Here is a 15,992-nt window from a genome sequence, read left to right as displayed (position 1 = left end):
TTATGTTTTTACTGCTCTCTCTGGGCAGATGAGTTGTCTAAAAGTGTAATACAGGTATCTTGGGATAAAAGTCATGTTCTTCATTTCACTGTATATGTATTCTTAAGAGGTTTTTTTCTTAATATATATATTTTTAAAGCCTTTAAACATTTTTTATTTTTATATAAGTGTTTGCCTATATTGCTCTATCATTTATGCAATGTTTCTTGAAAATGGGACAAGATGACATTTCCTGCTTTTAAAAAGTAAAATAGGCAGCTTTTTCATCACTCATAGATTGGCTGTGAGGACATTATGCTGTAAGCCAGCATAAAACTGGACACACACACATGTTTGAAAGACAAATGTGTTCAGTGATTACTCAGGTTTTAACAATTCTTATTTTTCTGAATTAAACATAAACTTTGTTTTCATATATCATACTCAGTACTCTTGGTGCTTAATTTCTTATGGCAAATCAGCCTTGCAAAACCATCAAGAAAACATACCAACCAGCTTTACAATCTACTTGTCTCCTAGCCCATCATGCATATGATTGAAACAAAAAAAATATTCTCACACAGAAAAATATAACACACTTATCTTACATAAATAGGAATTGTTCTTGTATAATGGTTCCATTGTCTACTTGGCTTTAATCTGGAGCTGAAATGCTATTGATGCTATGGTTTTTACCTCTCCAATGCATGTTTCAAAAAGATAACTGACTTCAAGTGAGGTTTTTTTTTTTTATTTGAGAGTTTTTCTGAAAAGGATGATAGAAGCAAATCACAGTCATTAAGGGTCCCAATGCTGCAAATATTTGTGCATATAATAAACTTTACACACTGTTGAAATCAAGTATGTTTGTAGAATCTGGATCCACATTTGTGATGTATGTTTGGCTAAGGTCTTGTGTGTTGTCAATGTAAAATTTCTTTCTATGCAAGTTTTTTGGAGACTTATCCTGTTGCAAAAACTGATCCTTTCCATCTAAGATTCCTGTGAACTTATTTTCCTCCTTGATTTCTTATTTTATTTTTCTCTTTCTTATTTTGGCTCTTTACTAGAAGGGTTAACCATAGAGACATCTACTGGCAAAGACTGGCAATGATGCCACTACATACAATAAATCCTCCCCTAGTCTCACAACTGCATACAAGCATCCAAAGTTTTCTTGTGCTGGTTCTTAGGCATCGAGTGACCAGAAACCACCTCATAATTTCCCCTACTTTCCCTAATAAATGACCTCTACAATCCCAGGCCAGGATCTCAAAATGTGCTATTCCTGCACAGCTGCAATTCTCACTCTGTGGTAGCTGAAATACCCGCCTTCAAGCCAAGGATTTCAGGAATAGCTTTCAGTGTACACTGGCTCTGTATTTTGTTGATCCTCTATTGTGGCTCTGGAGCTTAAGCCTTTTAATTCTCACTCTTCCTTTTGAAACCATCGGTTTTGCAGATTTACCAAATTAGTCATTCATTACTCAGCTTCGTTTATAAATACTTTTGCTTGTGGGGATGAACACGAAATAATTGTTGACAAAAAATCACGATGAATAAGAAATGCTTTTTCAGCCCATATATTTTCTCATTGGTGTACTGCGTTTTCTGCCCTTAAAACATACATATATAAAATGTGATACATGCTATGATTGATTTGTAGATAAATATTTACTATTCAGTATTTTGGTAAAATCAGCAAATAGTGTAAAGGAAATTCTCCATCTTTAGGTAATTGTATGAAGAGGTGTTGGAAGGTAAATCAATCCATCAATATTACATGGCCCTATTTGTTTTTCTTGGGGCATATTTAAAATTGTACATTCGTGGTGTCAAGGTTCAAGAGTCAAGTGCTACATGTGATAAATTAGGAAGGGGTCAAAGGCTATACAATGCAGTTTCAGAAGATTGTCTATCTCTGCATTTGCAGCTCATTCATGCTGAAGTGATGCACTATGGGAATTACTACCAAACTCTGCTCTGCAACATCTGCTCTCCCTAAGTGAGTTAGTGCATGTCAGACATCTTTATGTCAGAATATTGCAGTGATGGATGCAGTCTTCAGAAAATGCTGCATAAAAATCTGGTGTGCCGTTCTGGCCATTAAGTGAAATTACTATTTAAATTAATGGCGCTGTCACAGTTTATCTGTGCAAAGAATGAACGCTGATTAGGGTATTAAGTAATTAGCAATTTATCACACTGGAACAAGGTTGATAATAATTAAAGAAGTAATGGTTTACCAAAGAAACGAGAAAGGGAGTCACTTCTTGTTATGTGAGTGAAATCTTAGCTGAAAAAATTTAATTCAGTTAAACAAAGATGAGGTTCTCAGTGAAAGAATGAAGACTTGGGTTGTTGGGTTTTTTTCAGTATGAAACAGTTCATTATCAAAATTTTAGTTTGCTTGTCAAGAGTCCCTCAGAGCTATCAGATGACTAGTTATTAATATTGAATTGGCTCAACGTCTGCATTTATTTATTTAGAGGAGAAAGAAAAAATATTCAACTCTTAGAAGTCTTCTGGTTTTCACATTTTTTTGCTACGTAAGGTCCCAATCCTGCAGATAGGTAGTGTACCAATTACTTATTTACAAATAACTATACTACCTTAAGAACACCTAATGATTTGAATGGGATTACTGACATGGATCCTTTGAGTATTAGTCCCTTAAAGAGCAGTGTGCATTGTCTACAGCCTGTTGTAAGAGAACTGCTGCAATAAATGGCGGTGAAGAAACTCAAGGCTGCATTTAAATCTCTGATTAGGAGAACGCAGAGACCGAGACAGATATGAATTATTTAACTATACCTTTCATTTTACATCATGGTCCTGTTTTTTTTTTTTATTTCTGGCCCAATTTATGCCATCATGGTTGAATCAAAATTGACATTTCCTAGTGTACATCTCTAATTTTAAAGGATTTTCATAAAAACTTGCCCAGAGATAAAATTGACACATTACCTTTTGGGAAGAAGGGATAATATCAAAAGAAATATTTTATAAGAGAATAATTGTGCATGTAAAATATATGAATATTTGCCCTGACATTGGATTCTTTTTATGTTTTCATCACTCAAAAATATTTTACATAAAAAAAATATTTTAAAACATTAGGGAAAGAAAATGAGATAAAGCTTGATTATTAATTTCAATATAGAAATGAAAAATAAGAAAAGATGTTAAAACTTTTTTAAAAGAGAGAATTGCAACATAGTACAGGCTGAATCTCTCTAGTCCGGCAAAATCCATGGTCCAGCATTATTTTAGTTAGCTGGATGTCAACTTATCCTCGGTGAAGCCAACTTTCCCGTGATCCCATAAAGTTTGTTTATAGCCACCAGTCTTGGCTCTCCATTTTCTGTATTATTATTTAGTTGTAATGTAACACTAACTGTCTTCAATGTACCCCGTAAGCATTGGAAGTGGTGGTAATGCTGCTAGACAATATTGACCTTCTCTCATTCAGCAAATTCTCTAGTTTGGAACCAGTCAGGTCTCAAGGGTCTGGACTAGAAAGGTTCAACCAGCACACAGTAAAATTTGACAAAATAAGTTATGAAATGTACATCTCAAGTTTCTTTAGAAAGCTATCTTTGTTGATATCTACCCATTAGTTAACTAATTATCCCTACCAATGGCTACTTAAAGGTGAACAAGCTATATTTAGTACACGTGTGCCTAAAAGCAAAAGAATGCCATCAAAGGATTTCTAAATTCCCTCATTCTTGATTAGCTGAATATGTAATGTACCATACATGGTACTTCATAACAAAGCTCACACACCAGCTCAGGAGACGAGAGCTGATTCTAGAGGACCCCGGTCTGATTTCTCTATTTTTTAATTATTTTCAAGCATGTATGGGAATAAAGACTCTCTAGTCAGTCACCTCATATTTAGACCTGAATCACATTTTTTCCCTCTCTCTGCACAATTCCAGCAGCTGCCTCAGTTTGACATTTTTATGCTCAACTTTATACTATTCTCAGTTATTTCCCTTTCTCTCCCGCTGCCATTTTTAATATTTATATATAATGTTTTATTATTGCAGGGATGTTCTGTTGTGGGCAGGAATATGGGAATATGTCAGATATCCTATGTTGTTCAGCTTCCAGTGGTGAGTCTAAAGCGCATGTTAAAAAGAATGACCCAGTGCCAGAAAAATGCTGTGAGACTGAACTTATTCCAAAGAGCGAAGAATGCTGTAATGGAGTTGGATATAATCCTTTGAAATATGTTTGCTCTGACAAGATTTCAGCTGGAATGATGATGAAGGTAATTGATAGAAAACCTCTCAGTGGCTCTGATTTGACAATGGACAGCGAAATACATTGTTCATAACTATTTTTCTAAAATAGGAATATAAAAACTCCTGTGTGCATTATTCATTTTCACATTACATCCATATTAATACCGAATGAGTTCACCATGATTGATGTTATTGCAATGAATTCTAAAGGAATTAATAATGATTAGCTGCTTCTTGTGAAGTGTTGCCCGGCACTTCAGATTAGTACAGGGTCTAAAAGTTGGCATGCTAGCCAGGTTGGCATGAATAGCAAATCTGAGTTGTGTGACCAGTGTTGATCCTTATTGGCACTACTTGAATGGAAATAGAAACAGAAGTGACTAAAGATTTATTATCGAAATACCCTTATACATCCAATTTGGACAGGGCACTTGTTTATTGTTTCTGAGTATGAATCTTTCTGTAGCAATTTTTTTCCTATAGCTAATAACATGCAGCTGTAAAATATGGTTCTATAACATACCAGCTAACATTACACACAACACTGCTGATATTTTTTCCTGGACTCAATCTTGTTCCTGTTGAACTCAATGGGAACTTTGGCATTGACTTCGTTGGGATGATGCGGTTATGATATCTATTTTACACCTTCCATCTCAAGATTCTCAATACATTATATTAATTAATTAATCTATGCAACACCCTTTTTAGTAAGATAATTGTCAGAATTCACAGAAGCATAAATTGAATCTCAGAAAAAATAATTATGACATTTTTAGGAATGGCTAATGATTTGGGGTATGGACATCAGACACCTTGTATGTAGCTTTCAGAGGTGCTGAGCAACCATAATGTATGTGCTCAACACTGCCAATTGGGGCCTTGGAGTCTTAGTTAGGGTACCGCAAAAACAAAGGCACCAAGACTCACTGGCCACCTTTGAAAATTTGACCATATATGACTTGTGCAAGGTCACACCATAAGTCAGTGATAAAGTTGAGACCAGAACACAGGAATCCCTACTTGCAGTCTTGAGCTGTGACCACTAGTTCACATTCCCTCCCAAGGGACATGAATGGAAATATGAAAAGCCTTCTGTCTAATAGAATGTTAAGTGAAGGTGGGAGAGGTCAGATGAAATGAAAAGATGACTCAAAAATGGCTAAATTACTAAAATCCATGTATAAGTGGATTTAACAATAAAATTAACAGAAAAATAGTGTGAATAACTTCTAACAATAACAGATGGAGGATTACCATGAAATGTATAAATATATAAACCAGCTGGACCAGATGTCATGCCTCTTAGGGTGGGTCTACAAAGAAGGGCCAAAGTCGGAATAAATTACACAACTTCAGCTACGTCAATTGCATAGCTTAGGTCAAAATAGCTTAATTCTGCTTTTGGTGTTGTCTACACAGCAGAAAGTCGAAGGAAGATCACTCTTCTTACTCCTCATGAAATAGGAGTCAGAGTAAGAAGTCCTCCACCTGGACATTATTTTGAAATAATGGCTTACTGTGTAGACACACTCTTTGTTATTTTGGAATAGCGTCAGTTATTCAGAAATAATGCTGCTATGTAGACATACCCTTGGGGTGAGTCTACAAGCAGGGCTAAATTCAAAATAAGCTATGCAACTTTAGCTATGCTAATTGCATAGGTTAAGTCGTAATATTGTATTTAAAATTTGGATACATCTACACAGCACTTATTTTGAAAAAGAGCACTCTTCCTCTGACTTTCTTTACTCCTCACAAGAAGCCCATTATTTCGAATTCTAAAATAACGCTGGTGTATAGATGTACCCTTAGTGTCCTTATCCATGGGAATCTGCTTCTGGATTGGGGTGGCAGAAATAAGAAAATTAGCTATTGACCTTTTAATAACTAATAACGGAATATCATTGAAACTGGAGAAGTGCCAGAAAACTGGAGGAAAGCAAAGGGACAAAGAGTGATCCTGACAATTGATGATCCATAAGTATTATTTCAATCACTTGCAAAATAATGGAAAAGGTATCAGGAGAAAACAGCTAACCCAGTTCTGCAAAGCACTCTGTGTAGGCTGTAGCCCTAAGAAGCAACAAACTGTTGACCCTTATAGCTTCATAATGCTCCATCTTGTAACTCCAATGGGAGTTAAGGGCTCCCAGACTCCCACAGTTGCTCAGTATCATGCAGAATTGAAACCACAGGGGCTGTTTAAAATCCACTGGTTTTAAACATTTACATCTTGCTGGAGACACAATTTCAGTTTCTTATACATCGAGAAAGCTGGTTGAAGGTCTATTAATCAAATTGTATTTGTTCCAAAAAGGACCTTTTTTGAAGAGAAATTTCACATTTTTTATATTTCACAAAATGTTGGCTATAAAAAGGTATAGAGATTTTAATCACAACTTTCACTGAAAACATCAGAAACCTTGACAAAAAGGTTTCAATTACTGTTCTGATTATAAAAAAATAGGAACCCTTCAAAACCAATTGAAACCCTTCAAAACCAAAACTAGTTAGAAATTATTAAATTTTTCATAACAGGAAGTGCTATTTAAAACGTATGATACATCACCTGCTAAATATTCCCCTTAGCAGATGTTCTGGTGAAATTATGAAGGGTTTGTCATTCATGAATTGGTAGAATTTACATTAAAGTAAAACTACAGGAAACTTATGTATCTTTCTTTCACTATGGATGGCAATGATGAAATATAGTATATGTATCTTTTCTTTCACAAGGGATGGCAATTTCTGTATTGCAAAGACAGTAACACTGATATTAAAAGGGTTGAAATTAAGGGTCATTTATGCCAGTGGTTCCCAACCTGTGGTGGCTGGACCTTTGGAGCTCTCCAGTGGTACTATAGAGGGTCTGCAGAAAGTTTAAAATAGAAATTAACATAAATGTACAGAGCTTCTAGCAGCCAGCACATCCTTCAAACCATGTAGCTTCCTGTGGCTCGGAGCCTCTCAGCTCCCAAGGCTGGAAGCTAAATGCTCTGTGCCAGCAGGCAGTATGTCCCTCAGCCCACATTGCTTCCCAAGTGGGCTGAGGGATGCAGCTCAGGAAGCACCACGGGCTGGGGGATGTGTAGGTTGCAGGCGCACCTCTATTTTGGGGGGGGGTCTGTAAAATATTGATAGGGGTCCGTATACTTGAAAAGTTTGTGAGCCAGTGATTTATACCATCTAAGGACCTAATCTGTGATACATATCAAAGTAATTTGTAAACTTTATCTAATATTTTATAAGCATCCAGCAAATAATTGTATAGGGTGAAACAAGGATTCATCAGATTTATTATCTACTTGGGCCAGTGCCCCCTGCTTGCTGTGCTTGCCAACACTCCTCTCTGGGGGCAGGCAGCTGCAGACTGTGCCCAGCTGACGGAGAGGATCAAGTTGAGGCTGCCCCAGACTCTTTTCTTGCTACCCACCCTCTAGAGGCCAAAGTTGCCCCGGCCCTTGCCCCCTGTCCCTGTCTCTTTGCACTCCAACCCAATGAGAGGGAGCCCAAGCCTGGCCATGATTCTGACTGCAAGGGTGGAGGCCTCGTGGCTCCCAGGCCCCCAGAGGGCACTCGGCTCTGGGCACTCTCCCACCTACAAGGGGAAAGGCATGCAGCTCCCAAACTCCCTCCCCTCCTGAAAAGGGAAGGGAAACGACTCCCAGGCTGCAAAAGTTGGGAAATGTAACCTAAGGAAACCACAGAAGATCCTGTCCTTTCTGTGGTCTTCCAGTCACCCCCACCCCTGCCCAGGGCCGTTATAAGGGGGGGGTAGCTGGGCAGCTTCCCGGGGCACCAACCCATGGGGGGCACCTAATGGCAGCTGTTAGGGGCGCCATGCACCCGGGGCTGGGGCCACGTGGCACCCCTTAGAGCTGCAATCAGGCGTCACGCACCTGTTTGCAACTGTAAGGTGCACAGCACGCTGGGGGCCAGCCCTGCCCCTGCCCTGCCACGCCCAGCTTCTTGGGCTTCCTCTGAGTAGGATTTGGTGTTGTTTTAGAGCAAAGCAACCAGGACAATCCCAGTGCTCTTGGAAAGTGCCATGGGAACTGTAATATCCACACAGAACAGACAGGCCCTGTGATGAAACACACTCTCACACTGTACGCAGCATGGTACTCAACATGGCTCCACTGCTGAGTTAGCTTTTTTATTATTATTTTAACCACATCAGGATTTTTGTTCAAAGGGCCCATTGAAATGGTGTCATTGTCATTGTCAGACCTCATTTTTGGGAAGTAAGTAAGGTAGACTAAGCTTCTTTGTATGTCTTGATTTAAAGTGGTGTACATTCCCTAGGTAAAAGAAGAATGCAAAGCTAACACCCTGTGCCCTATATCCATGAAAACAACAGCATATTGCGGACGGTGTGACTTTAACCCAAGCATCCACATCTGTGCTTGGGTAAAAGGCTCTCAGAATGCCACAGAAAAGAAGGCAAACGGCAGCGTATGTCCAACTGCAGAAGAGACAGTCTACAGTGGAGGCCCAAATAGATATTCATTTACAGGTAACAGGAAATGGGATATAGCTGTGGGTTTGAAATCACTCTGGAATGAATGATTCTCCCCTGGGCTCCATCAGCTGTCTAAGTTAACGTGAAGCTGTTATAGCGAGGAAGCTTGCTTTATAGCCAGGACTTGAATAGTAATTTAGGCTTGTGAAACCGATGGTTAGTTATAAGATGACTAAACACTTAGGGCTCAAATCTGCTCTCACGGACACAATGAAAGTTTTGCCATTGCCTTCAGTGGGAGCAGAACTGGTCCTTATTTAGGCCCTGACTAATGAAAGTACTGAAGCATGTGCCCATCTTTAAGCATATGTAAAGATGGATGCATAACATTTCTTTGTGTGTATTTTAATACAAAATTGAGATGACCAGTGTCTAATTTTCTTTTGTTTAGATCTGAATCTAGAGCCCTATGTTACATATGAGTACAGGGTAGCTGCATGGAACAGCTATGGAAGAGGATTCAGTGAAATTGGCAAGGCTAGCACTAAACAAGATGTGCCTCAGGGTGTAAGTGCACCCAAATGGACCAAAGTTGAAAATCGGGAAGACATCATATTTCTGAATTGGAAAGAACCTCTTCAACCAAATGGTATTCTTAAAAACACAAACTATATCTTCTGCTATTCAACATGACATTAGTGAAATAGGTTAGACCAATTGTTCACTGAAACCTGCCTCAAATATATTATCAAGTTAATCATCATCAAAATGTACATACTCTTGCCTATACTGAGTAAACGTGGTGATATTATTTTCACACTTGATCTTCCTCAGACCTTTGCTCTGGTTTGTCTGTTATGCTCATTTGCCACAAATAAAGTTAGATTATAAATTCGTCAGGAAGAGACCTGGTTTATAATCTATCTGTAATATCTATCACAACCACAAAAAACATGTTGCAGGCAATGAAATAAACCTTCTCCATGAAATCCGATCTTCCCCTTGCTTCTGGGAACACCCTCACCTACAGGTTCCAAGTTGCAAGTCCCTGCCAGATTGGAGGAGGGCAGGCCTTGTCCTTCCCCTGCAAGGTTGCTCTTAGAGGGAGATCAGGAAGCTCCACTGCTGGGCAGTAGTCCTGATGGTTTCTGCACCTGAAGAAGGTTTGCTGACATGGCTCTGATCTCCCCTGCTGCTGGAAGTGCCCCAGACAGGGGTATCCTAGCTGCAAATCTCCACTGTCAGAAAAGCAACCCCTTTGCAACACTGTGAAACTTCAGATGTAAACAGCTGAAAACATGAAACTGACCAGTTTTAAAATCCTCTGGCCATGAAATTGATCAGACTGGAATGTGGTTCCGCCCTCTCTATCCGTAAAGCACACCACACTCTTTGGGGTACAGCTATACTTATAATTAACTAACAGAGGTAGCTGGAATGTTGTGTCAGTTTCACATAAAGTCAAAATATATCAGGAAACATTTTTCAAAATGAATTTTTGATAAGAATTTTATGTTGATATTTCAAGCTTTTGAGACATTTTGACCAGATCTAGTAATTAAAATGACTACACAAGAGATTTAAACGATTGTTTGCCTCAATGGGAGTGAGTTTTTAAAAAGACAAAGAGAACCATAACAATCATTAGGCTTGGGTTCTTTGAAACAACCTCTTCAATTAGGTGATTGCCTGACAATGACGATGTCCTACCGATTTCATTGTCATGTTTTCTGTGTGTCCTGTTTCTGTGTGAAATGCTATGATCCTGTGTTGTTCTGCTAACCAAAACAGAAAACTTTCTCTTTATAAGGCCTTATTATTCACTATATTCTTCTCCGAAATGGGATTGAGCGTTTTAGAGGAAGAGACCTGAGCTTCACAGACACAAGTGGTATACAGCCATACCAAGAATATTTATATCAGTTGAGAGCCTGTACTGTTGCTGGTTGCACAGACAGCAGTAAGGTGGGTGAATTGATCTTCACAGGTATGGTAGTAGAATTTTAATAGCTGTGGAGGTATCATAACAAGGACATTTGAAAGGCGCTTTTTTTAAAGAATTTAATATTATAGATCTAGTTTACACATGTCCTGTTAGCATGACTAAGTAGCCAGCTTTTACCATCATTGAGGCCAGCCACTAGGGGGTGACACCCTTATGCTAGTGTGTTACATAAGGCATGTATATGCTTACCACATAATAAAATTCACTTACTGTGACATTAATAAAAATACATGATTCTCTAAGAGCATGGACTGTGATTCTCCTCTCAAATCACAGTAAATCAGAAATAGCACTATCAAAGTCAATGGAGTTACATTAGTGTAAAACTGATGTAAGGGAGATGAGAATTGGCATATATATTTTTAAATTTTTAGAAAGATCTTAGTGAATTCTAAATTATCTCAGGCTTCAGATTTCTTATTTCAGATTTCTTCTAGTCTCCATTTAATTTGAACTGAATTAGCTCATGATCACTCGAGCCAAGGTTGTCTCCTACAACCATTTCATCTATGAGGTCCTCGCTACTTACCAAAACCAAATCTAAAATAGCATCCCCCCTTGTTGGTTCAGCAACTACTTGATGAAGGAATTCATCAGCTATCACATCTAGGAAAATCTGAACCCTATTATTATTACTAGCACTTGTTCTCCAGTCTATATCTGGAAAGTTGAAATCTCCCATGATTACGCAGTTTCCATGAGTATTTACTTCATTAAAAACATTAAAGAGGTCTCTATCCATATCCAAATTGGATCCTGGTGGTCTATAACACACCCCAAGCACTATCCCAGGGGAGGATCTGATAGTTTTCTTTCCCAATGTGATTTTTGCCCAAACAGACTCTGTCTTCTCCATTCCATCACTTTTTAATTCTTTACAATCTACCTCATCTTTGATATACAATGCGACTCCACCACCTTTACCCTTATTTCTGTCTTTCCTAAACAGCACATGCCCTTCAATACCTGTACTCCAGTCATGCCTAGTATTCCACCATGTTTCTGTTATTCCTATAATATCTGGTTTCACTTCCTGGACCAATAGCTCTAGTTCCTCCTTTTTGTTACCTAGGCTCCTTGCATTCATGTACAAACATCTTATTTTTTGCTGTTTGGCCTCGTTCACATTCTTTACCCAATTTGGCACAGACATTATACCTCCAATATGACCTATTAGACTAGTATCCACCCCACCCTTCCTCATGTTCATTCTCCTACCCCCAGCTATATCCTTTCTTACTTCGTTTCCCCCCCTCTCAGTGTTAAAATCTGGCATAGAGATTACCTGGGCATCTCCCAACCATCTCCCCCAAATTCCTAGTTTAAAGCTCTCTTAATCAATTGAGCCAGCCTCCATCCTAGAAGTCTATTTCCCTCCCTACTTAGGTGAAGTCCATCCCTAGAGAACAGTCCTCTGTCCATAAATTCCTCCCAGTGACCATACATCCCAAAGCCCTCATAGCACCACTGCCTAAACCATCTATTGATCATCATAATCCTATCACATCTTAGTTGCCCTTCTCTAGGAACAGGCAGAATCCCACTAAAAATCACCTGAGCCTCAATTTCCTTGAGCATCCTCCCCAGCCTAGCATAGTCTCCCTTAATTCGTTCCAGCGAGAATCTAGTCGTATCATTTGTTCCTACATGAAGGATGATCAATGGATTCCTTCCTGCTCCCTTAATAATCCTCTTCAACCTCAGTTCCACATCTCGTATCTTAGCACCTGGCAGACAGCACACCCTTCTATTCTCTGGATCAGCTCTGGTTACAGGCCTATCTATTCTTCTCAATAAGGAGTCCCCAATCACATAGACCTGCCTTTTCCTAGTGACAGTAAAATTCTCTTGTCTATCTCTAGCTTCCTCTGGCTGCAAGTCCTTGCCATTCCTATTTTCCCTTGTAATCCTCTGTAACCCATCCTGTATCCTCCTAATGCCTAATGCCGTCCTATAGATGGCTACATTCCTGCATCTAGTGTGAAGATCGTGGACATTGGAGGCCTCCTCCCAAACCTCAATGAGATCCACGATCTCTGAACTAGACCAGGAAGGCGCCGACCTTTTGCAGCCGCTGGTAGGCTCCTGAGAGCTGCTAGCCTGCTCCTGGGGAGCGGTGAAGGGCTGGGTGCCAGTGGGTTGCTGGCTGATGCTGGGCCAGGTGCATGAACTGCTGTGCTGGCAGGTTTGCAGCTGGCACAGGCACTGTGGCCAGAGTCTACTCCTTTAAGGGCTCTGGGGTTGGGGGGGGGAGGAGAAGCAGAAGAGTTTTCCTGGTTCTGCCCAGAGTGGCCACCAGGGCACTCTGAGAAGGGCTGGAGGCCCCCTATTTCGAAATAAGCATCTACACATCGCTTATTTCGATTTAGCTATTTCATGGAGGTTTACCAAATTCGAAATAAGCGCTCTGCTCACGCTGAACTGGTTGCTGACGGATTGGTAACTATCCAGCATGGAGAGCTTCCAGAGGGTGATGGCCACACACTTGTGGAGGGGAATGGTAGGCCTCATGTGCATGTCCTGTTGCTGCAGAGCAGGGGCGAGCCACTCACAGATCTCGAGGAAGGTGTCCTCCTTCATCCTGAACTTCTGGATCCATTGCTTGTCTCCCCAGCTGGTCTCTCCAGTGCTCCAGGATGATGTGGTCCCACCAGTCGCTGCTGGTGTCCAGATGCCAGATGCAGCGGGGCATACTGGCATCCAGGCGCTGCTGCTGCTCCTCCCAGGCCCCCAGGGGAATCCAGAAGATGGTCTGGGGGTTGGGCTGCAGCAGATGCTGCCAGGCAATCTCCAGCAATTGCAGCCAGGCTTGCAGCAACACGTCCAAAATGAGCACCAAAATGCCCAGGAGCAGCTCTGGCTCCATGGTGCCGAGTGTTGTGGTGTCCCAAGTCAGGGCAACCAAAGCAGACAGAGAGAAAAATGCGTTGCTGTCCCTCAGCGAGGTAGGCAAGCAAGGAGGGAAAGCTGAGAACCGGCTTTCCAGGGGGGGTCCCTTTAAGCACAAGCCTCAACACAAAACAACTACTGACCTGATGCCCTGCTGGAACCGGTTTCAGCTGCCCTTAAATGTGATTCAGCATCCAATCAGTGTGGACACACTATTTTGAAATAGCAAAATGCTATTTCAAAATGCATTTTGTGTGTAGACGCGTTATTTCAAAATAACTTATTTTGAATTAACTATTTCAAAATAAGATATTTTGAAATAACGCTGTAGTGTAGACATGCCCTGTGTTTACTGGTGCTTCAAATACATGAAATCAGGCTGTTAAAATGCAAAGACTCTGGCAAACCATATGGAAGAGAGTTATTAAGAGTTCTCTAGCAAGACATTCTGCTATCTAGAGGTTGTTGTTTCACCAGAGCTATACACTAGAGCTGAAATGTGGTGAATCTGTTGTGATAATTTGTAGCTGTAGGCTTATTTAATGTCTTCAAGGTCAGATTTCATTTTGTAAAAACGGGGAGGGGGTGAGAGAATGTAACTAGTTCTTCAGACCCTTGGTAATGATATGCCAGACCAAGCAACAGTGTCTTAAAACAAAAGTGACATTCTCATTGATCGTAGTATCTAGTGTACTATTACAGTAAATTGCTGTTTAATTCATATGTCTTCAGGTAGTTGCAGTCACTGTCCAAGGAGTCCCAGAGAGCGTTCAGCCACCAGCAGTCACAGCTCTAAGCTCAACAGCATTGCATTTGAGTTGGATAGTACCCGGCAAACCAAATGGCATCATCAGAGAGTATCAGATCAGTCAACATGGGAAAGGGCTTATATACACAGACACTGCAGGCAGAATGCAACACACTGTATCAGGTAAGGATGGGAAGCTCTTTGAAAGACTAATGCCCTGTTGCCAGATATAAGACACTCCTCTCCTAGTGGTACTAGCTCTTGTCACTAACGTTTAGGTTCCCTCTTTTCACATAGTTCAGAAATGCCTTAGCTTGGTGTCAGAAACCTTAAGCTGTGTTGGTCAGTCTTATTTTGTCTAGGTGGTGTTTGTTCTCCACTGTTAAAATGTGAATGGATCTAATTTTGTAATATTAAAATAAACCACATAGATTTTGATTCAAAACATACACTTTGTGATGGGTAGAAGAGTGCTAGAGAAATTCCATAGGTTTGATAAACCTTAAATCAGATTCTGTTCCCGGTGTCAGGCTAAAACAAACTCAAGTGAAATCACTAGAGTTACCCTAGATTTGTACCAGTGTAAGAGAATCCATCCCCTGGTATTTAAGATAATAAACATTAGAAATAGTTCAGTCTCAGCTGGAGGGTGGACACTCAGACTGTGCTTTGTAAATCTGAGCTGTTTTGCCTATAACAGATTTTCGAGTAGGAGACTTACGGGAGCAGGAATAATATCTTCCTCTGTCTTTTTCCTCAGGAAAGCTTCTTATTGATACTGAGTTAGTAATACTATTCAGAATCCCATACATTACTTGTAAGAATTTCCCACCAATGCACATCTACTGTAAAACCTTGTCTTGAAGAAAGTACTAAAGAAGGAACAACAAAGAGGGCTTAATAGAAGACTTGCTATTATTTTAAAAGGGGTAGTTTTCCATAAATTACTCTCTTTGTAACATTTCAGTGATGAAACAAAACTCTACTTAGAAATCTTTGCTGTGAGCATAAGAGGAAAATGGTAATTTTCAGGTAGCTTTTGTTTTCAGATTGTACCCAAGATGTCAGAGGCTCAATCTGGCATTTTAATTTTTCTAGAGGAAATATTTAAAATATTTTTCTCTTGCTTCATTTTGCTGCAAACCTAAAGGCACTTATGTTACAGTCACTGCCCTACCTGCTGAGAAATATCACCCAACATTACAGAGTTTTTATTCCCTGTTAGCAATAGCATGTACAAATATGACATCCACCTAGAGTGTATTATAACTGGGTCAGTGTTCAATGCACTCTAGTGACATATCTTACTTAGTACATCAATTTGATGTACATTTTTCAAAAGCAGTATAGATTTCAAATCACCAGAAAAATAAGATCACCACACAAATAGCTGCTACAAATGCATAACATAAAGTTCACTGGAAAAAAAAGGATTGTTCATTTTGGAGAAAAGCAAAAAAGTGAAAATAAGCTGGAACTGTTGTTAAACTGATTCTATTTCCTCCAAAACAAGACAAAACAAACAGAAGAAGGAAGAGAAAAGAGCAGCAAAGATAGAAAATGTAGCTTCTATGTCTGGCATTGATGTTCACATGCAATCTCACTGCTGGAGACAACAAAGCATGTCACATAGGGTATGTCTAGACTACATGG

At 39.8% G+C, this 15,992-nt stretch overlaps 1 protein-coding gene across 1 annotated transcript in view; it reads left to right on the top strand.

Annotated features, from left to right (window-relative positions):
- Positions 1–15,992, top strand: part of LOC102451796 (usherin) — a 102,597-nt gene that overhangs the window by 60,227 nt on the left and 26,378 nt on the right. The window contains exons 12-16 of the mRNA XM_089777170.1: positions 4,035–4,258; positions 8,541–8,751; positions 9,149–9,346; positions 10,508–10,662; positions 14,324–14,522. Of these exons, the coding sequence (XP_089633296.1) occupies positions 4,035–4,258; positions 8,541–8,751; positions 9,149–9,346; positions 10,508–10,662; positions 14,324–14,522 (987 nt within the window). The remainder of the gene's footprint in view (positions 1–4,034; positions 4,259–8,540; positions 8,752–9,148; positions 9,347–10,507; positions 10,663–14,323; positions 14,523–15,992) is intronic.

Source organism: Pelodiscus sinensis, chromosome 3 (genome assembly GCF_052426305.1).
Source record: "Pelodiscus sinensis isolate ZL-2025 chromosome 3, ASM5242630v1, whole genome shotgun sequence".
Taxonomy (NCBI): Eukaryota; Metazoa; Chordata; order Testudines; family Trionychidae; genus Pelodiscus; species Pelodiscus sinensis.
The sequence above is the reverse complement of the archived record's forward strand: the minus strand, read 5'-3'. Positions and strand labels throughout refer to the sequence as shown.